Below are 24442 nucleotides of genomic sequence, written 5' to 3' on the forward strand. Positions count from 1 at the left end.
AGACCCGTCACGAACGACGTGCTCGCGAGTAGCCACTGGAAAAGAATACCAGTTTATTACGTCTAGAAAAACAATATATTATCAAAAAGATCTTAAGGTGGTGAAACGGTTTGTTGGTGATCCGCGGATTCTTCAGTTGCACTGGATGACCACCGAGTGTTTTAGTCAAGTCTTATAAATAACAACATACTCAGAGCAGGATATCAAAGTTAGTGCGAGAGACAACACTTTACTGGAGATGTGAGGCCTAGGGCTTAAGATGTTCAGTCATACTTACGCAAAACTACATCTGTACTTAAAAGGAAATCTTACTTATAAATGCGAAAGTTTAGATAGATGGATAGGTGGATGTTTGTTAAGAGTTTGTAGTCTAAACGGCTGAACAGATTTCGATGAAATTTGGTAAAGATGTAGAGGATAATCTGGAAGATCACATAGGCTACTTTTTTAATGCCACGCGGACAGAATCGTTGGCGAAAGCAAGTATGTAATAATTTTGATACATTTGAAGGGTTTTTGACCACTGAATTTGTGTTTTATGTGATCCTTTAGTCCATAAATCATGACCTATCTATACGACTTAAAGGACAATCAATAGGAACATACCTTTCTACCAGTTTTTTCCACAATACAGCTAGCTACAATCGATCCTAGCAGCTGGATAGCGCCGACAACGATAGTCTGTTTGTTAGGGCTCAGTTTTAGGCTGATGGATTCCGAAGCCTGCTCGAAGATGGACCCCGCGTACATCAGCACCACGAGGTAACCGCACGTCTCTTGTGACAGCATCACGTTGAGTGAGATACGGAATGCTTTGAACGTTGTTTTATTTTGAACTGAAAATAAAATACATTTTTGTAACTTGAAAGGTATAACCAGAAACTGACGGTTTTTGTATACTTTTTTGCGTTATAACTTCATACATCTGCATATAAGCGAAGCTTATGTACAGTTTATGTCGTCTTATTTTTGTATACAAATTACAAAAACTTTACTTATGCAATTAATCAAATTAAAGTGTCGAGTTGCTTATAAAAGAAAAACGATTTATAAAATTTTTGCCCGTCTGTCTGTTGTAATGGGTATTCTCCGAAATCGATGGATTGAATTAAATGGGACTTTTGCTTGAAGGTAGCTGATGAGCGAGGCAATAATTAAATCTATACTAATATAAAGAGGAAAGATTTGTATTTTTGTATGTATTGAAATAACCCGAAAACTATTGAGTCGACTTTAATAATTCTTTTACCATTAGAAATTTCTTTTAATTTCACGCGAACGAAGTCGCAAGTAACAGCTATAGTTGAATAAACTTTTAATTCGCTTAAAAAGTCGCAGAAAATTTATAACTTTAATAGATTATTTTGGCTTGACATTAAGAAATCAGTGTATCATTCAATTTTGAATTTCGAAGCAGTTTGCAACAATAAATTAAAAAATAAAACTGTCAAATGAAATCTATTTAAAAACAAATGAAATCTTAACGTTAATCGTAAGATTTTTATTTCTTGGAATATCAATGATCCCTAATGAAGTCATAATACTAGTTATGAATCGGGAAATAAACTGGTTCGAGAGAAAGGCGAATAGCACAGGACTTGTTTTCTATGTTGAATATACAAGAATACATTTTAACACACATTTGCTATGAATTTTAGCTTATCTATCATGGATGGATCTTTGTTAGAGTTTGTAGCCTAAACGACTGAATGGATTTCAATGAAATTTGGTATGGATGTAGAGGATAGACTCGAAGAACACATAGACTACTCACTTTTGTTTTTTTTTATTCCACGCAGACGGAGTCGCGGGCGAAAGCTAGTACTAATGTAAAGAGAAAAGATTTGTATTTTTGTATGTATTCAAATAACGCAAAAACTACTAGGCCGATTTCAAAAATTCTGTAACTAACAAAAGCTACGTTAGTTACTGACTAGGGCCTAAGTTTAATAGCGTCAAATATAGCCTAAAGCGTGTCGTAAGTGTAGGGCTTTTTTATTAAAGAAAAGAATTATATAATAATGTACTGTGATTGCTGACATCTTACATTTATTCTAACTTATTTGCTTAATATTAGGTCATTATGAAGTGTGAGATTAGAGTCCTATTTGTGTTAGAGTGTTGAATTAATGTGAACTGGCCCACTGCGGGTTGGCTTTACTGTCTGAATGTCTTCGCAGATATATGCATAACGATATCGAATTCGAAAAACATTAGTACGTGGTGGGATTCGAACCCAGGTGCCACCGACGCTCAAATCACAATCAGGGTGATTGAAATGCATGCAGTTTTATATAACTCTGAGAAGTATGTATTACTAACTCGGTCGTCCGCGAGCTAATTCCATTAACCGATTATTAGCGGTCTGTTCTCGTGAGAACTGCAGTTAGTTACTAATAACCAATTGAATAATCAAGGACAAACTATTATTAAGTGCCGTATAAATAATTAAATTAAGATAATAAGTCATAAGATTACAAGGTTTTCAAATGAGTTAGATCTTTCTGGAGACTATTAACTTCGTCTAAATTATCTCTTACTTTTGCTCATTCCGCGCAGTAAAAAATCTGATAAGTGTACCTTGAAATCGGTCTAGTAGTATTTTTTTATTTACAGAATACTAGCTGATGAGTACGACTTCGTCCACGTTAAATAAAAAAATCAAGATCAAAGCTTAAAGTGTATCACATTTTTCAAAGCTTTCTTATAAGAAATTAAATTTACCTAAACTCTTCCAACTGGCTTTCTTCATAGATTTAGCAACTTCTTCCTCTCTCTCCAGCTGTTGTACAGCCTCTTCTAAGTTCTTATCTTCTACGCTTGTGTTTCTTAACCACGCTAATGCGGCTCTTGCTTCCTACAAAAGAAATCATAGTTAGTAAAAATTAAAACCAATAGTTTGTAATTTAAGGCAAGAAACCCTTTTTTATAATGTTATTTGATTGCTATTTTTTGAAATACAGTCAATCTTGAATAAGTTACATCTAAGCGACAGTCATTGCCTGATTCCAAAGGTAGCCCCTTATAAGTGGTATACCACTACCAGCGAGACAGAAAAACCTCACTGTTATGTTTACATGAAAAGATAAGTTTGGAAGTATGTAATAAAAATGTTATTAAAACAAATAATTATCTATAAAATTGCCAAAAGCCTAATGCACTGGTACGGATTTCTTTAATATTTTATTATAAAAAAATAATTTCAACTATTACAAAAGAAAACACTATCTAAAAAAATAATGACAAAGGCATTTTTTTCTCTTGAACTCATGGTTATCTAAATTCGACTAAAAAAGAACAAACTATCTGTTTAATATATTTTTGTTTATAATAAAGTTTGTATAATAATTAAATGACGCATATCTGAGCAAATTTTTCCCGGTCACAGTAGATATTAATAAGAAATGAGGGGAAAAACCTTATACGATTTCTCAATCAAAATCGTGTTCAATTTAATTACTTCAAGGAATATAATTTATAAATTTAAGGATATAAAAATCGAAATATTTGCATCGTGCTATTTTTTACATTCAGATATGCTTATAAATTATTCACGAGATATCTTGTTTCAAAGAACTAATTTAAACGATTTTTTTTTTCGTAATAATTATTGTATGTCTGCCAGTTCTATTCTTGAGGACGTTAATATGCTTATCTAACACATTAAATGTCATCGACTTGCTCTCCAATTTAATTTACATACATAAAAAATATTACTGGCATTAAATATTAAAACACTTAAAGATTCCGCTACATCTAAAAAAAGGTATATTTGAAAACTCACCTTAAACTTTCCCTGTTTGACGAGGAACACCGGCGTTTCTGGCATAGCTAAAAATGCTAGCATATGTACAACCGGTACTGCAGTACACAGCCACATCACTGCTGCGAAAGAGAGTACATCCCCCGCCACGTAGACCACCAGGTAGCCTAAGTTCTGTGACAGGATGAAGAGGGACCCCAACGCACCTCGCACGTTGTCTGACGCTATCTAAAGAAATTACACCATTTGTTAATATGAAAAAGTGTAAAATGAGAGTTGACTAAAGTTAAAGTAAGAGAGTCATCTTCTCCCCTACTTTATCCTACTCCCGTTGATCGCACCGGGTTTTCGTCCTACAAATAACTCTATCCGTCATCTCAGTCACTCCCTACAATACAACGCAATACATCCATCTCTTTTTAGGTCTACCTCTACCGGTGTACCACCATCATAACTAACATCATTCTTGTTACAATCCCTCCTTACTCGGGAGTAAGAGAGTGTATTCCAAAAAAATCTCTGTAACGCGTAAGATATCGTTTCGTGTAAAATTGCTCAGATGGTAGCAGTTAAGGTGTTAAGACACCTTTTTGACTGGGAGGTTGCTAGTCAGTTCCTTACATTAAACTTCGCGATACCAAACGGTTGAAACTCGTAATCAAAATAATAAACTATTGCGGGTAGAACGTGCTATACGATTACATTGAAAAAATCAACAAACAATTTTTAGACTTCGTACAATTCTATATCTACTTACCTCTTTCAAATATAGTGGTGTGACGACATAACAGCCGGCGCAGGCCAGGCCCGCCACCGCCCGCGACGCTATCAAAGCCCACGGTCGCAGCGAGAATAGGGTGATAACCCAACTGATCTAACGGAAATAATTATTTATAGCTGTAATTAGGAAAAATACCTTTTACATTACCTAGTTACACTTTTCTTAAGTTTAAACTCCCCGCCATGTTATGACACAACAAGGCTATATACTCTTTGAGGCGGTCTCTCAGAGACAATTTACCGTTTATCATCAATAAGGTGTTCAAAACATAAATTTAAACTGTCTACACTTAAATTAGAGAAGTTAGATTTATACAAAAAAAGTGCCGAAGTCCTTGAATATTAATAAAGTTGCTTTTTATTTTCTTTTACTGAGCTATCAATAGTAATTTCAATAACTTCGTAAACGTAAGGTTAATGGCCTTTGTTAACCAGTCTTAAATGAAATATAACCGGATGGTACATACAAGTTCTTAGAAGATGGGGGACTTTTTAACACACCAGGTGTTGCATTGCAAATAAAAAAGATATTGTTAGGGTTGTTTAGAATTCTGAGAATTAAAAAGATAAGAAATTGTGACGTGTGTTATGGACAAAAAGTACAAAGAGTATGTTTAAATCTTATTTAATACTGGCTGTTGCTCGCGACTTCGTCTGCGTGAAATTGTAGTAAAGGTAAAACAATAAAAAACAGTCTTATGTTAATTATTGATAACATAGCTTTTTAATAATGCAAGGTTTTATTATAATCGGACCAGTAGTTTTTTTTGTTATTTCAATACATACAAATAAACAAATCTTTCCTCTTTATTACATTAGTTTAGATGCAAAAGTTTAGATGGATGTTTGTTTCTTACACGTATCCCAAGGACGGATTTTGGTTAAATTTTTGAAAGATGTATAATATAGTCTGGATGAATACATAGGCGACTTACTGACACATTTATTTTTTTTTTTTGACATAAATTGTTATCGTTTAAGTTGACACTTAACGATAACAATCATCCACATTCATACACTGGGCCAGATTAATGCGTAAGACTATCTATACTATTATAATAAAGCGTAAACACACACTTCTATGTTACCTAAGATGTAAGCAATCACAGCATATTTTAGAATAATTCTTTGTTTAATAAAAAGCCCTTACACTTACGTCACGCTTTAGGCTATATATTTTCACGCCATTAAACTTAGGGGGTAAATATTTTGGTTAAAAACCCTAATGTGGGAAAGACCATAAGTTGCTGCCAACATCAAGGAAGCAAGATTGCTAAGGTTTGTCATGTCATGTCATTTTGACATTTGCAATTGATAATTTGACAAATGTGAACAATAAAATAATATTTTCAGAATTTCATGCGGATAAAGCCGCACGGGAACAGCTAGTAGTCGATAATTATCGGCCGCTAGAATTACTAGTAACGATTGGTTACAACTGCAAATGATTTATGTCAAGTTTAATTATTAACGATGAACAAGATAAGCGAATTTCAATCTTAAACTCTAATGTGTTAAGTGTATATTGCAGTGACAACTTTTGTGTAAACAATATTGATTGGTTCCATTCACAGAAGTACCTGAAAGCCAATCGAGATATGATCAATGCTTCTCTGTGTCAATTAACCGAGAAATTTCATTACCATATTTGTATCAATAAGTTGTTATACAAGTGTTTTGACAGTGGAAACATACATTAACACTATACTCACGCGACTGAATGCTGTTGTCTAAAAGATGTTATGATTTATGACCAGAAAGGTATACGTCATGTAGTGTTTTATAAAACAGTGGCAATTAAAAAGGCAAAGAAAAATATTTTTACGAAAGTTTGTTGATAGTTTAAGAATTAGACCAACCAGGATGTTGACGTAATGCTCTATCCTACAGTATTAATTTATAACGATTAATTAAAACTTACCACAAGCATAAGCGACGTCAGTAGAGTCGTCAACTTCCTACCCCATCTGTCGGCGAGGTCGCCGACTAAAAACCCGCAGAAAATTGGCGGGACGAACGTGATAGATGCCATCCAGGATATCGTGTCATCTGTTATGGGTTCCGGCGCAGGGCCTCCAGGGTCTTGGAGTATTGGTGTCATTGGTGACTGCCAACCCATCAGCATACCGAAGTTTAACACAGGTATAGTCACTGTAACAAGAAAAATCTTACTTAGGGCTTGTCCCACCGTTGGCTGATATATGATGTCTCTGTCAGATAAGGTAAAAAATCCGATATTTCGATCACTATTACACGTTGGATTGTGATTAGACAATATCCAATTTGGTGGTACAGGCTCTTAATATAAATGCGAAAGTTTGGATACAAGGATGAATGTTTGTAAGAGTTTGCCGCCTAAATGACTGAACGGATCTCGATGGAATTTGACATAGATGTAGAGCATAGTCTAGAAGAACACATAGGCTTTTGGTTTATGATTTCTTTCTAGTCGTGTGTTTTGCATTTTGCCAAAAGTCATTTAATTTATTATTTCTATGCAGAGTTTCTGCTCAATAAATTAGAAAATGTTGCCGGAGTTTTTAAGATAAATTGTGTGACCTTGTCAATGTTATTGTTACATAATAATTTTAATCATTTGCTCTTAGAACCGCCTGTCACGTTGTAATGATGAAGTTCCTAGTTTTGTACAATCGGGGAATTTGTCAGTGTTATTTCTTAAAAGGTACAATTATTTGAACGTTTTGTACAATAAGGTGAAATGCAGATACAATAGGAAGCGGCTTTTAAATGTTTTTACAAAAAAAAAGCCGATCAGTGATACGTGGCTAAAGATTTTTTTAATTATTCCATTACTAGCAATTGCAATAAAAACTGAATTAAATGTAGCCTATATTACTCAATGATAACGTAAATATTTATTGATGAAAGAGTTATTGAAATCGGCCGAGTAGTTTTTGAGTTATTTTAATACATACAAAAATACAAATCTTTCCTCTTGTTAATATTAGTGTACATTTGTTTAATTTACTGCTACCTAATTGGTTATTTGTAAGAGACGAAGTTTGTCTCATTGGAAGGAAAAAGGCTATTTTTATCGATAATGGTACACCGCAGTTTTACGCGACTGTACACAAAGAAATAAATTACTGTCCACAATGTAATAGATTCTTTAGAATATATATAAATATATTATAGGTTTTTTCCATCTAATACGAATCATTTGTTATTCCAAATATGTCATTTATGTTAAATGTTGGAACTTTATAAATGACTTGTGGTTTTATCTTACTAATATTATAAATGCAAAAGTTTAGATGGATGGATGTTTGTTAGAGTTTATAGCCTAAACGGCTGAACAGATTTCGATTAAATTTGGCATAGATGTAGAGGATAATTGGAAGAGCACATAGGCGGTTTTTTTTGCACGCGGACGGAGTCGCGCGCGAAAACTAGTTATAAATAATAGTAAATTTTGCGTTAAAAAATCAATAAAATCGCGAATGGATGGATATTTCTCAGTTAACATCAACATTATTAAACGATTTGGACACATTTTATAACAAACTAGCTTCCGCCCGAGACTCCGTCCGCGTGGAGTAACAAGAAAAACAATACTGAGTAGCCTATGTGTTCTTCCAGACTATACTCTATGTCTATGCCAAATTTCATTACAATGAATTTAGCCGTTTAGGCTACAAACTCTAACAAACATCCATCCATCCATCTAAACTTTCGCATTTATAATATTAGTATGAATTAGATAACTTCCGTCCCGGGAGTCCGTTTCTGCGGTCATCTAGTGATGGGTACAGAGCTACTATATCGTATCCAAGCCAGCCGCAAGCCTCCTCCTCTGAGCACAAACCCACTGACATGTCAACTTAATAACGATAATTTATACACAGAAAAAAATCACACGTAAACTAAAATAAATTTATACGCAAGTTTGAAACTAGTGAAAATAGAACTAGTTTGTTTAATTAAAAAATAAAAAAAAATTTTTGTTCAGAATTAATAAGTTACTGTTACGGTTACTATTACTGTTACTGTTACGGTTACTGTTACTGTTACTGTTACTGTTACTGTTACGGTTACTATTACTGTTACTGTTACGATTACTGTTACTGTTACTGTTACTGTTACTGTTACTGTTAAGTGTATATTTATCTTAAGCCTTTAAAATTAAACTCAGATTAATTAATATAATATTTTCTTTTCTTTTTCAAAGTGTATTTTTATTTCCGTATATGTACGAGTATGTAATTAGTACGGCCAAATAATAATTAAGCTATATGTTACTTGAGTACGAAGGAGCCAGCTGAAAATCAGCGCAGGAACGGCTTAGTCCAATCTGCATACGCTGAGCTGGCTACCTTACTACGAATTGTGTTTTCTTTAGAATAAGTCCTTTTATGTAATTCCTATTTTGTGGCAATAAATACATATTCATTCATTCAGATTAACATGTGGGTTATAGTTGTGTCATTATAATGTAGTTCAACCTTGTCTACAGCAGATCTAACCAGTAATCAACGCGCAAGATACTAAATAATAAAGTTCTCATATAATTGTGCGTACCAGGAAACTGTTTGTTTTTTACTAGTAATTGTTATCTCTTTGATAATTTATACCTAAGCTAGCAGTTCCCATGCGACTTCATCCGCATAAAATTATAAAAATTTCAATTTTCTATTCATTTGTCAAATTACAATTACAGATGTCAAAATGACACAACATGATGACAACCTTACTCTCTTTATGTTGGCATGTTGGCAGCAACTTTGGTATCTTTCTCACATTAGGGTTTGTATCCAAAATATTTATCCCCTAAGTTTAATGGAGTGAAAATATATAGCCTAAAGCGTAACGTAAGTATAGGGCTTTTTATTTAAAAAAATATGCTGTAATTACTGTCATCTTAGGCAACAAAGAAGTATGTGTTTACGCTGTATTATAATAGTATATATATATATATAAATTACATTCTTTTGGTTCAGTGTTAATATAGAATCACTTTGATTTTTTTATAAGAAACTTCGACGAGATCAACGCCCATACATCCGCAATACCAGAGGAACGACAGATGCGTTGCGGGTTTACAGAGATACCCTCGCTTCTTAAACCCAAAGAGCGTGCGCACATTTGACTAAACTATCGCACAACTGTTGTGCCATTGTCAATTGTTTCGCGGTCAATTGAACTGTTTAGTTGCACAACTAAAAATCGAGTAGCGCACCTCTATATAAACTCATAGGAATCAAAGTGCGCGTTCTAAGTTGCGTTGGTTTGGAAAGTCCGCCGATCAGACCTTTTAAACGCGGCTAAATCCAGACCTGGTGAATACCAGCTTCCAGGATATATGGATCTCACTTAAAGGCGTAATATTATAAATCGTTTTATTAACATAGTTTTATTAATTCAGCTTTAAACTGTGTGAGTTAGAATTAAAAGATTCTACAATTGAACCTCGATAGGTTAAAGTCCAAGGGAAACACAAAATGTTTTAAGTTATAGAGGTTTTAAGTTATCAAGGGTCTATGTTATAGAAGTTTTGGGCTCTGACGGGAAGGGAACATATTTTTTTTTGAAGTTATAGAGGTTTTTATATTACCGAGGTTTGAGTTATCGAGGTTCTACTGTAGTAAGTGTATTGAAACTCATATATGTTTATAATATGACATGCAAAAATGTATTTTACTGTATTGGCAAACTGGTTAGACCCTTTTCACTTTGCCCGGAATAACTGCACGGGAAACCCGTTTCGAGAGTCATCTGAATGCGTGAATCACTAACTTGTTCGACATTAGGGCCAATACCCTAAAGGTGCGATTCCACGGGACGCGACAAAGGGCAATCGCGAAGTAATGCCGTTTCTTGCCGTAAACTACTGCTGCCGTAACCATGAAACCAGATCTTAAGTGTGCGTTAAATTTCATCACCGTTATTTGATATCACGCAATACTTAGATTATGAAATAGCTTTCGCCCGCGACTTCGTCCGCGTGGAATTAAAATAAACAATAGAAAAGTATAGCTTATGTGTTCTCCCAGTCTCAGTTCTCCCATCCTATGTGCTCTCCCATCTCAGTTCAGATAAACTTTCGCATTTGTATTATTAGTAAGATTAACAGATTATTGCCTACTAACTAAAATAGAAAACATCATTTATTTGAGGTTTAAGAGAACGCAGTTTGCTTAAAAAATTTGTGTCCACTTACATAGTAAATGGGCAATAGGTAATTCAAGAAACAAACAAAACAAAAATCCTAATGACTGAGTGCGGTTTGTTTGTAAAATATTACCAAACGTATGACATAATTCGTTAATAATTGAAAAAACGTCCGATTTATATACTTAAGCTGGGTTTCTGAAGTTCCCACTTATTTTGTCAAATACCGATTGATTTTATGTTGAAGTTACGTAGTTCGGAAACGCACTTAAATAATTTATCGAAGCAAAAACACTAACGAATGATTAATCATGGGTAACCGGCCATTATTGACACTAATAATGCAACTATGGGTCAATAAATTTAGGATTTCTATAGAATATAATTTAAAGGACTTACATTCACCCATGGAAGTACTATTAGAACTAGTAGAAGAATAGAACTACATTTTATGGTCTCTTGGTTAATGACATTGTCAAAGTATAATTATTCTTGAAGCCTTTGCCTTCGAATTAAAAACTAAGTACCTACCACCAGCTGGTGTAAAACTTGTTCGTAAAAATATAAACAAATGACAATAGCTGTCATACGCGACACATGTTTAATAACATTTGAAATTGGAACGCGACACAAAACAATGGAATCATTTGAATTTTTTATGACTCCGTGAAACGAGACGTAAACAATACATCTCGATTTTAAGAAGCAAGAAATATGACAGCTACAAAAAACACTAATTGCATGAATACTCGTAACTATCGAAAAAAATGATTTAGAAATGAAGAATAATTCTGGCGAGTGACATTCAAAGTCGGTTCTTATTATTTTATTCAGAACTTTAATTGTCAAGTCAACAATATGCGTTTTCCGACTATATAATATACTTTACGACACTCTAGGTAAGAATACGACTAGAATGACACCTCATTCGTCAAAATCTATTTAGTCATGTAGGCTCTAGGCTATTACAATGGCATTTACATACGTAAAAGCCACTCATAAAAGCAACAAAAAAAATTAATTCGGAAACTAAGTGAGGTACTCATTTGTTTCTGTCAAAAATTATTTTATCTGTTAGTTAGACAAAAAACAAAACAAACCCATAAGCGCCATAAAGAACTGGTTCGCGAGTCCGCCATGTTTGATTCTGTCGAGCCATCTCAAAGGCAGGACGGCGAGCATCGCTCCCGACTCCGTCTCTGGCTGTATCACCACCGTTAGCACTGGCTGGATCAGCGGCGCATCGTATCCGCTGTCCGTTGTACCTGGCAACACAATACAGATACAAAATTAAAAATAAACCATTAATCCTTGTACACACTTGGCGTTTTTAAAACGCGAATTTAGGCAACTTTGATCAGACTATAGTTCATAATATTAAAAGAGATATTATAATAATAAAGAGATCGATTTGGCGGAAAACCTATCCTAATCTATACTTAAAGGAAGATTTGTATTTTTTGTATGTATTGAAATAACTCATAAACTACTGGGCCAATTTATAAATTCTTTTACCATTAAAACGCTACGTTACCAGAGAGTAACATAGGCTATATTTTATATTATTTCTTAAATTAACGCGGGCGATGTCGCAAACAACGAGTTAGTCTATACTTCTATATCTATACTAATATTATAAAGAGGAAAGATTTATATTTTTGTATGTATTGAAATAACTCAAAATTTACTGAGCCGATTTCAAAAATTCTTTCACCGTTAGAGGGGTAATTTATTTGTGAATAACATAGGTTATATTTTGTAATTTCACGCGGGCGAAATCGCGAGAAACAGCTAGTTTGATATAAAATGGAATAAAAATCAATGATATTAGTCAAAACACGCGTTTTCGAAGCTAGCGTGTAGGAAAGCATAATGTAAGTAACATCTTAACGACCGTAATATCGATTCGATCTGGCTTCGTTCGGGTCTAATTGACTATTGTCAGAAGAAAATGTGTGACGCTTCAACAGCCTAGATCACAAAAGATATTGATGTCCTGTCAAAATAAACTAGCTTACACTATTAGAAACTGATGGCACACATAAATAACATTAAAATATTGTATACCAATGGAGATATAAAATCTCACCTAACTAGACAAACGGCGGAATATTAAAACGACATTTAAATATTTAAGAGCTATTGAAATGATGAGGCTTTTTTTTTAATAATATAAGGTGGCAAACGAACGAGCGGCCAACTGAATCCACCGAAATGGAGAGCGATCGCTGCCCATAAACCTCCGCAATTGCAGATGCGTTGCCTACCATTAATCGACGGAGGAGGAGACGCACATAAAGAGGACATTTCCCCTTCCTATGCGTCTCCACCACCATCAAATCCACTTATCCTTTCCTTTGGAGGCTTACTTTTGAATTCCAAAATTCCATTAAAAAATGTTGCTAATCCCTGTTTTAGAAAAAAATCGGTTTAATAACCGACTTCAAAGAAGAGGTTGTCGATTCGTCTGTTTTTATTATCGTTTGCTAAACATGATGTCGATAAATCACGATTGTCTATTGATTACGACGCAAAACAGCAAAAACAGGCTCCTTGACTTTTGACATTTTCGTATAATAAATTAATCAAACATCTGAATCATGTGTGCATTTTTCTTAACTATCTTTAGCCAGCGACTTCGTAAAAGTTGAAATATTTAGTAACAATAAGTCTACCAGACTACGTTATACATCTGTGCTAAATTTCATCGAGATCTGTTAAGTCGTTTTGGAGATAAATGGTAACAAACATCCATCCATCTGATCACATTTGTACTCGTAATATTATGATGGAATAAGTTTTGTGTAGCAAATGGAAAAGCCTTTTTCCTAAAGCCCAGTATATCAGTTTTAACCGACAAGTCGAACTGTACAGTTAAACCTGACTTTTGTAGAATAAAATAGTTAATAAAACAGTACATTTGTGAGTTTAGAGTTAGAGTTAGAGAGTTAGAGTTAGTTACAATGACAGAATTGCAGCCTTAATTTCTTTTTTTTAATAATCTTTATAACAATAACACCTGCTGAGTACTAGGAGACCAGAACTCAGTAATACATGGTAGATTATTTCGCAGTACTTGTCGATTTCCAGTATAGGACTAAGGTTAAATTATTTATGTGGTACAGTAAGTAACGAGCCTTGAATAGAAAGCAGTAAAGGCGAAAGTTGTACACTTCCATTTATTTGCGAATAATAATGAACTTTATAATGACAGACAGACAGACTATATTCTACGTATGTCATATATTTGAAACACAGCTACGTATTATGGGCGTCACAGCCATGTTATGCTTTAATAAAATATAGTCTTCATTACCTCTTATTTTTTCTTCCAATTTGAACAGAATAACCTTACCAATATGGCCGTCGTGTCGTCGAACTAATGCAAAACCCTTATTTTTGACATCCGACTACTAACCGATTATTAACATAACAAGCACAATTACGAAATTTTAAAACCATGACATAAATATTTTAAATAATGTTTTGGATCACAATTACAAAGCTTATATCGTTATTTCAAATTATGACAAATGGTATTGATTTATAGCACAGACTAAATAACCTTCAAGAATACAGAATACATCAAAATAGTTAAAAAGCTAACAGTTGTTGTTGAGTGTGAGGGGATGTATAAAACTTGATGGACGACACGTTGCGTTTCATAACATCTTGTCGTCTTACTGGCATGAGTAAACGCATTTTGCCTATACTTGGCATGCCAGATAGTACCCTATTTTAGTAACAGTCCCCCAAAGAAGTGACTAAGTGTTATTTGAAATATATTTCATATGCAAATTCTTTATTAAACTTTTTTTTTAATACGATAAGAGTAAGTACATAATTGTGCGAAATTCGAATAAAAATTAGCATTTATTATGCTACATTGTTGTTTATTATTTAAAAAAATGTCTTATTTGTAAAAGCCTAAGGTTTAAATTAGCACGAATTTATTAATAAGTTACTTGTAAAGGAGGTCATTTGTCGTTCCAATTTTAATGTTATGACTACATGAATATGCACACCGGAAGCACGTGTTCAAAAGTAAACAATAAATACTAGCTGTTGCTCGCGACTACGTCTGCGTGAAATAAAAAAAAAATATAGCCTCTATAACTAACAGATGAAATACCTTTCTAATGGTGAAATTATTTTTAAAATCGGCTCTGTAGTTATGACGTGAATCAATTACATATATAAATACAAATCTTTCCTGTTTATTATCTTACTCTTACTAATATTATAAATGCGAAAGTTTGAATGAATGGATGTTTGTTGGAGTTTGTAGCCTAAACGGTTAGACGGATCTCGATGTAATTTGGCATAAATGTAGAGGATAGTGTGGAAGAACACATGGGCTACTTTGGTTTACTTAATAATTCCTCGCGGAGCGATTCGCGGGCGTAAGCTAGTATTAAGTATAGATAAGGTTACTAGTGTGCAGACCTGCATCTCCGCTAACAATAAATTCCAAAGAAAAACACGTAAAACCAGAGGGCACTACTTAGCTATCATAGTTTAGTTTCACTTATCACTAAGTCTGATAACTCGTCGGTATGTATATCAATATTTGTAAGATCTGAGGGTCTATCAGGATCACAATTGCGAGAATATATTCGTAACGTAATCGACTCCAGACGAAAAAGTTTAAAATCTGTTCATAGACCTTATAAGCGATGTAAATTGTCGTCGGATGTTTGTAAGATTTATAAATAACTTAGTGCTTAAACACGACTCTTCCTTATACCTAATGACTTGCATTAGCTTTTAAATATGACCTTGAAATTGTCAAAACTAATAGACAAATTTTATTGCCTTTTTTTTCGCTTTAATAATGCAATTTATTATGCATTTACGAGTTTTACGCATTAAATGAGTCTAAAACATGTTTTATTGCTGTTTATATCCTTTTGAGGATGGTAAACAGACGATGAACGTGGGTAACCCAGGATCACTTGCTGTAGAAGGGATAAGAAAAGATTTAAAACCATCTGTTGACTGATATAACGATATTCAAACTTATTGTTAGCTGTGAGCATAATAATTGGTACTAACTGAGACTATTTGATTGGAGATGGCGTTCTCCCCCAGCATCCATTTCCACCTTTAATACCTAATAAACAACCTATAAGAGACATTTTAACGGATCTCTAAATCAAGTTAACTTTTTATAAGATTGGTTCGTATTGTGTTCTATTCAGCGCCGACCGATATTCCGAGCTGTCATTAAGTTTGTATAGTAATGTACATTGATAATGGTGCAATATCACAGATTAAATGCATGTCGGTACATCATTTGTGTTCGTCTATCATCGTGATAATCATGAGACAAATAAATGTCTACATCACAATAGTACTAGTTAAAAATCTTCTATCTATCTATATATATAATGAAATTGGAATGCCTGTTTGTAATGTCATAAAAAAATACAGATTGCTGGAAGTGATGCTGATAACGAAAATCGCATTAAAAATTTTGTTATCTGTCTGTCCGCAAGCCGAGTTTGCTCCGGGCGACTTCCGAAATAGCTTGGCCGATTTCGACGGGACCCTCACTGGAAGGTAACTGACATGGATAGGCATATTATAGGCTGTTTTTTAATTCAACGCTGTCAAATTGGCGTAACGGGTAGTCCAAAATTGCGCTAACGATGTCTGCAGGCGACAGCTCATACTTAAATTAAATGAACTCTTGTAGTGGATGTTATAAGGAAAGAAGAATCGCAGATGACGAAGAGAATTTTAATGATGTATGTGGAGGTACGACGGTAGAGTTCTAGAAAGAGATAGATGTATTGCGTGAAAGGTGATAAAGAAGAGTGACGATGGAAGATCTAGAGACGAAACTACGTGTGTGGGATAAGGACAGTGAGATATTTATCTATTTTGTAGTAATGTGATGATTAAAGGAAAACGAAATTAGTCAATAAAATAACAGCGATAGAAAAATCCCTCGACAAACAATAGCTTCCTATAAGTGGAGGGAAAATATAAACATATCGTCATAAATCAAACATCCAATAAAGATAAGGTACAGTCGGGGAATCTAACGGTGCTTAAGTTTCAACATTTTGAGACGGGAAATAATCTATACTTATTATTAAGGGGTAAGATTTGTATTTTTGTATCACCATTAAAAAGCTACGTTATCAGTGAATAGAGTAGGCTATGCTTTTAATTTCACAAAGGCGAAGTCGCGAGCAACAGTTAGTAACCAAGAAAATATACTGTCGGTAGTACACGACTAATTATGCCGTCATTTGTAACTCAATTTGAATTGGTTATTCGTAAGAGTCGCAGTTCGTCTCGATACAAACACCGCGGTTTTCCGCGACTGTACATAATTACATGTAAACTGATTCATATAAAATCAGTTCACGTTATGTATAATTCATATCAGTTACCTAATCATTTTATGTTTACATTAATAGTACTCTATCTAATTAATCAAATGTACGGTTTTAAGTCGTATATCATTTGCTGCAGCGTATAACGATTAAACTATAAAACATTAGCATTCGCTCGCGACTCCGTCCGCGTTGAATAAAAAACAAAAGTAGCCTATGTGTTCTTCCAGACTATCCTCTACATCCATGTCAAATTTCATCGAAATCCGTTCAGCCGTTTAGGCTACAAACTCTAACAAACATCCATCCATCTAAACTTCCGCATTTATAATATTAGTAAGATTACTATCCAGTACATGCCCATCTTTATCTTACTATATTATAAATGCGGAAGTTTAGATGGATGGATGTTAGGTGTCTTCTAAACTATTTAACGAATCTCAATGATATTTGGCACAGATTTAGAACATTCTGGAAGAATGCATAGGCTACTAAGTTTTTTTAATACGCGATAGATTCGCGGGCAATTACTAGTTATATTAGAATAGTTATAAGAAAGTCAACTTCTTTACTCTGTCAAATATTCTTCCGTAGTAACTCCACCTATGTTGTTCAGCAGGGTTGTCTTGGCTTATAACGTTTAGGGCGCCACACATGCATTATGTTTACTTTTATCAAATGATTGAATCAACTTTAATCTATTTATTTATCTGTTTTTATTTATCTATTTTACTTCCTTTGTTACATTCGGCAGTATACGCATAAATGCTAGATGGTTAGGACCTGTATTTAAAATTAAAACAATACTTTTGTATTCTTAGCAACTAACTATTTATAAAAGATTATTCTTTGTCGTAATGTAACACAATCCGGGAAGTGTTAATCTATTTCAGGGATGCCAAACCTTTTTACGTTTACGTGCCAACAAGAAAAAAAAACAGTTTTTCATGTAAAATTAACAAGGCTATCAAAAATAGCTACTGGATTTTCTAACACAAGCTAACGTTGTAGAAAATTCATTTAAAACCGAAAGAATTAATCATGTATTTAAAATTTCCAATTATTTATTTCTATCTCTTTTATATTTATTGATTGAAAAGAGACTGCAATGTTTATTTAAACAAGTTACTGCAGTCGAAACCCAGTTACATTTATGTCGTTTCTATTCCTACGTCACATACATGTTTCGCAACGTCTGTTCAAAAATCCACCAACTTCATTCAGTCACGAACTCTCCAAGATAATTGACGCTAACACGGTTAAAAATAGTTTCACGCCGTAAAAATATATTTTAAAAAATAAAACATGATAAACATCAAAATAAAAATCAATTTAAAATAAAAAAAAAATAGAAAATAAATTAAAAAAAGTGTTATTATTAGTTTTAAAATGTACCTTTTTTAGCAAACATTTCTTTGTTCAGTAAGTATTCACTTATTATTCACGCTTCCCTCCGCTTATTAAACTAAAGACTGAACGTTATGTTCTACGTAATAACGTAATTTGAATAAAAAACGCAGGAGTATTGCTTAAAACTTTTAATCACAAAGTTTACACGTAACCTACAATCGGTCGACACTCAAATTCGGGGCACGTGTGCGGAATGAACGATGAATGGGTGAGTCATCGGTCATCCAAAATGGCGGCGAACAATGACGCCCATACCACGGCCTAGGAAACTTATGCAGTATTATGTCGAAATATTTACGTCACTGACATTGACAGCAAGCGTGATATTTATAAAACTACAATGTTTTACTATTTATGTAATTTTTACTTAATATTATTTTACATCTTTTGTAATAATTTGTGTTTAGTAATAAAATTATTTTATCAATACATTTTATCTGAATATTCTATATTTTATTTTAAAAACAGTTTACTATCAATCTTTGATTTTTAATGATAAATTATATAATTTTTACCTAATTTTGAAGTACGCCATCCGCTTCCGCGTATCACTGTGTGCATATTGCATACCATCATTCAATATACACTCCAAAACCCTACCACAAACCACAACACACAATTTAGTCAAATTATGTTTATTATAATTTTATCATTTTAAAAAATAAATACATTTCTCGATTAAAATATAGATTTAGTTTACGTTATTAATTACGGAATGTTAATGTCTGTATTTTGCTTATTTGTTTTTGAACAGTTTAGTAATATTTTCCCGTATTACAAGGATAAACACAGATTAATATTTAATTTGGCAAATACGGGAGTATTTTGCCAAACGAGTATTCCGCGCGACAAAACTTTGTACATTTTGTTTAGCTATTGATAAAATTTATGTCAAACTTTCACTCGGCCGCCGAACTTGTTTTGTTCTTCAGTGTCGACGACCTTGCGGATTACGGTTGCATTTTTTTTCTTCTAATATTGGCAGGCCTGGGTTTGTTCCCAATCAAATTTAACAAATATTATCTTACTTCTTACTAATATAGTAGAACCTCGATAACTCAAACCTCGGTAACTTAAATACCTCTATAACTTCAAAAAATAATATGTTCCCATCCCATCATGGCCCAAAACCTTTACAACATAGACCCTTGATAACTTAAAACTTCTATAACTTAAAGTATTTTGTGTTTCCCTTGGACTTTAACTTATCGAGGTTCTACTGTATTATAAAAGAGAAGTTACAAATGGATGGATCTTAGAGTTTATAGGCTGAACCTGAACGAAATTTGGCATAGATGTAGAGGATAGTCTGGAAGAAGCAACTTTATATTCGCAGGAGTTGCGGGCGACGGCTAGTCTATTTAGAGCCCGTACTCACATTTGACTAAACTATCTCACAACTCACAACAGATTAGTCGCTCTTTGATTCCTGTGAGTTTATATGTGCGCACACTACTCGATTTTTAGTTGTGCAACTAAACAGTTGAATTGGCCGCAAAACAATTGACGATGGCACAACAGTTGTCTGATAGTTTAATCAAGGGTACGGTCCGCGCTCTTAGAATAATAACCTAATCACTATAACTTAAACCTACAAGGTTACTTAGATAAAGAATATATCAAACTATCGTAACAGATCGCGTATACCGAGAAAATCATAAGGAATTTATAATATTAACCCTGATAACAGTCGCTCCATAAACGAGATAATGGCCGCCGCTACCGCATTGCGTTGTAGAGGAACGTTTCCACTAACCGATTGGAACGACCATACACGTCACTAGTCAAACCCAAGGTTATTCGAACTTTACGACAGCTCGCAATGTACAGTCGCTAAAATTAACGTTGTTACACTTTAAAAGCTACAACCCTTTGTACATTTTGAAACGAGACGCGGAACAAAAAAACAAATGAACAAAGCTTATAAATGTGTTTGTACGAAAAATTTCAAAGCAAGTTTCTTTTTATTATTATCGCTTCGTGCAGTCACTGCTATCAAATCTATGCTAATATTACAAAGCGGAAAGATTTGTATTTTTGTATGTATTGGAATAACTCAAAAACTACTGATTTAAAAAAAAAATCACCCTTAAAAAGGTAATTTATCTATGAGTAACATGGGCTATACTTTTATAATATCACGCGGGCGAAGTCGCGAGCAAGAGCTAGTTAGTTATATGTACGAAGTGGAGTTTGTCTTGTTGCAATGAACAAGGCAATTATTCTTGGACACCGCGAATTTTCGCGACTGTACATCCCAACAAATAACTTTTTGAAAGATTAGTCGAGTCAAGTCGTGGTCTCGTTTAACTTATATTTAACGTAATGTTCGTAACCAATGAAATTACAGAACCTTTTCTCTTATTATCACGTATTTAATTTATAATTGCTGTATTTTTCATTACAAGGTTACACTTGTTTATATTATACGTGATTAAATTCAGCTAATCAGTTACTTTCTGTTTAAATATGGACACAGTATTCATCAATATTTCAGATTTGTGCAAATAGTTTTAGACGATTATATAACCGTTAGTAAGTAAATCCACTTCGATACTCGATACCACCAATTCATGCTAGAATGGTGCACTTCAAGGGCGGATCCAGCTTTGGTGCCGGGGGTTACATAGTCGAGGACAAAATATGTAAATATATTTAGTCAAGCTCTTGACCGACCAGCTCGGGGTGGGGGCGTCATGACCTCCTATGACCCACCCCCTGGATCCGCCATTGGTGCTCTTATGATAGTAATATTAATGCAAAAATTTAGATGAATGTTTGTTACAGTTTATAGTCTAAACTGTTAAACGGATCTAAATAAAATTTGACATACACGTAGAGGATGTTCTGGAAGAAGACATAGATACTTTTGTTTTTTGTTTATTTAACGACGAAGTCACGGGCTAAAGCTAGTCCTTTATCCTGATTGACATTGACAGATGTTATACTCGTACTAACTGGACCTGAATGCCCAAAGTCTAGTTTAATTTAGGGAAGTAGTTTCGCGTGCCAAAGCCAGTAAAATTATAATTAAGAGCTGAGACGTATATAAACAGTCTGGTGACAGTCTGTCTGTTCACAACATACATATCAAACATGACAACGATCCACTCTCCAGTAATGTAAATATTTGTACGTACTATAATAAAAAAATAACACTAAAACTGTACATATGACAAAGATGAATGAAGACGTTTATATTATGTTTATTTTACCGTCGGCTTTCACAAATGAACTTAAAGTAATTTAAATTTACTATCCCTTTCTTTTTATGTTAGAATGACAGAGATAACGTATGTTTGTACAATGTGAACGCACGGATAGATAAATGCGGTAGTTCATTATACGATCGTCTTTTGTTATTAAAACAATGCTAGTTCGATGCCCATTGCATTTAATTAAAACTAACTTTCGCCCGCAACTCCGTCCCAGACTATCCTATACATCTATGCCAAGTTTCATCGAAATCCGTTCAGCCGTTTGGGCTACAAACTCTCAAACATCCATCCATCTATACATTCACATTTATAATATTAGTAAGAGTAAGATTAAGTGATAACTTCCACGCAATAGCTTGAAATATAAGGTTTAGGTGCGTTTATAAGCGGTATTAAACCATTTCATCATCATCACCAGCTCACTACACGCCTCCACCGAGGGGCTCGTAGCCTAAACCTTTAAATACAACAAATTATCTTTTTTTAATTCAAACTGAAGCGCTTTAAAGCGTCGCTTGTTATCGACAAGGTTGCATCTTGAGTGCTAGGCAAATTAAAACTTTGACTATAGGGGTCAGCTGCACCCTTAACCTCACCTTGTCAACGTCTGTAATATATTTTATCTTATTTCTTACTATCTTACTAATTTTATAAATGCGAAAGTTTAGATGGATGGATGGATGTTTGTTAGTTTGTAGCCTAAACGCCTAAACGGATCTTGATGAAATTTCGCATACATGTAGAGCATAGTCTGGAAGAAGACATAGGCTACTTACTATTTTTTTTTTATTTCACGCGGACGGAGTCGCGGACGAAAGCTAGTATAATCATAAATCATTCTGTGTAAATCAATGTTGTAATGATGAGTATAGTTATAAAATAATTTTTATCTCATCTTCAACTCAACACAACATTTACTGGCCGGTTTCCCAGCTACATTTAACCATTCGTTAGTGTTTTGATTCAATAACTTCATAAAATGCGTTTCCGAATTACGTAACTTGAGTTTTACTCCTTTGTAATGTAAGTTTATCATGAATCAATTGGTAATGATTAAATTAACGGAAACTTCAGAAACCCGGCTTAAATGAAATCAGTTAACTTGTTAGGAAACGTTTTATTTCAATTGGAATTCACTTTATCGTAGTTTTACGAGCATTCGTCAATAATTTTTTTACTGATAAGCACAGTAGAACCTCGATAAGTTAAAGTTTAAGGGAAAAACAAAATATTTGAAGTTATAGAGGTTTTAAGTTATCAAGGGTCTACGTTATAGAAGTTTTGGCCTCTGACGGGAAGGGAACATATTATTTTTTGAAGTTATAGAGGTTTTTAAGTTACCGAGGTTTGAGTTATCGAGGTTCTGCTGCATAACTAACCGTGGTTTATACACATTTTTAACACTTTGATGGTTATTTTAAAATATTTTAAATATGGATAAAGTAACAACAAAATTGCATTCCAACGTTGGTTTGGTTGATAAAATAATTCTTCCCGGTATAACTTACGCAATTTTCAAAATTTTTGCGTAAGAATAAATCTTACTTTGTCATGATAAATCGTAAAGATATAACAAAAGGTTAAGAAAATAAGAGAATTTCTAGACAACACTATACGAATTTTAACTATATTAAATAAAATCTACTTTATTTATCAAAAATAATATTAACATATAGAAAAAGTTTGGTTATACTCTTAGTAGAAATGCCTTATTTTTAACGTATAAAACTAATACAAGTATATTAATTAGGATTTTAATTAAAATTATGAAAATACGTACAGTCTAAAATAGCCAGGGGTGCACAACTAATGGTAAGCGGGCCATTAATGGCACTTTACGGATCTTGAAATACATTATGTACTAGGAAAAAAGGATACGTAGGTCTAAAGCTGGCTACGCTCAGCTCTAATTAATAGTTTGAATTGAACTATTGAACTGAAATGTCAGAACTGAGCGTAGTTTTGCGCAAATGTAAGTAGGATGACTTATGGTAGGGAATATTACCATATATGGTTGGATTATTCGCAGGTTCGTAACCCCTGGTATCTTCAACTATAAATAAACGAAAAAAGGTAAAGTATGCATTAAAATTTAAATAAAGACAATTTGTATTATTTGTGCAGATTTTAATTGTTTAAATTATTATTCATTTATGCAGTATTTGAATGAATAATAAATTAAAGGAATTCTTCCAAAATAAAATAGATTTATTGTGCAATCGATAATTTGATAAATTATTTAAATTCCCAGCGGTAATACCAATCTTAGGGTAATCAATATACTCGTACTATTTACATTTACATTTGAGATTTTAAATATTGATGTTTATAACAAGAATAAATTAAAAAAATATACTTACAAGAATGATGTGTGTATGTATATATGAATCAGTATACGATTAAGTTTTAAGAAATTCGTTTTCTTAATTACAAATTAACACTGAACAATTTCACAATAACTGGCCACTGATACTTTTATAAAAAAAGAAACTTAACGAAAAGTACTCACAGATTAATTACACGAAACAGGAATGTCACCCCGAGTATCACAGAATGTAATAAAATGAAGAACACTGGCCGCACACTAAATCTAACTTTAAAAAAGGAAACAATAATTCAACCGAAAAGGTTTTATTATATTAGGATGATCTGTGTTCGAAATTCAAATTTTAAAATTGGAACGAGATGTGCGCGCGCTTCGGTTCGTATCCGTCCATTCACTAAAGCAAATCTGTAAGCTGTCTCAGACAGGCGTGGTGACAATTAAAGTCGTATCATATAAACATACGTAAGCA

At 33.6% G+C, this 24442-nt stretch overlaps 1 protein-coding gene across 1 annotated transcript in view; it reads right to left on the minus strand.

Annotated features, from left to right (window-relative positions):
• The window catches only part of LOC106103149 (solute carrier family 2, facilitated glucose transporter member 8-like), a 25076-nt gene extending 713 nt beyond the window's left edge, over nt 1–24363 (minus strand). The window contains 8 exon segments of the mRNA XM_013282822.1: nt 1–35; nt 607–836; nt 2725–2857; nt 3785–3991; nt 4521–4637; nt 6465–6694; nt 11773–11937; nt 24008–24363. The exon segment at nt 1–35 is cut by the window's left edge and continues 8 nt beyond it. Coding sequence (XP_013138276.1) covers nt 1–35; nt 607–836; nt 2725–2857; nt 3785–3991; nt 4521–4637; nt 6465–6694; nt 11773–11854 — 1034 coding nt within the window. The 5' untranslated portion in view covers nt 11855–11937; nt 24008–24363.
• Nucleotides 24364–24442: the final 79 nt, after the last annotated feature.

This window comes from Papilio polytes, unplaced genomic scaffold (genome assembly GCF_000836215.1).
Source record: "Papilio polytes unplaced genomic scaffold, Ppol_1.0 DF823868.1, whole genome shotgun sequence".
Classification (NCBI taxonomy): Eukaryota; Metazoa; Arthropoda; class Insecta; order Lepidoptera; family Papilionidae; genus Papilio; species Papilio polytes.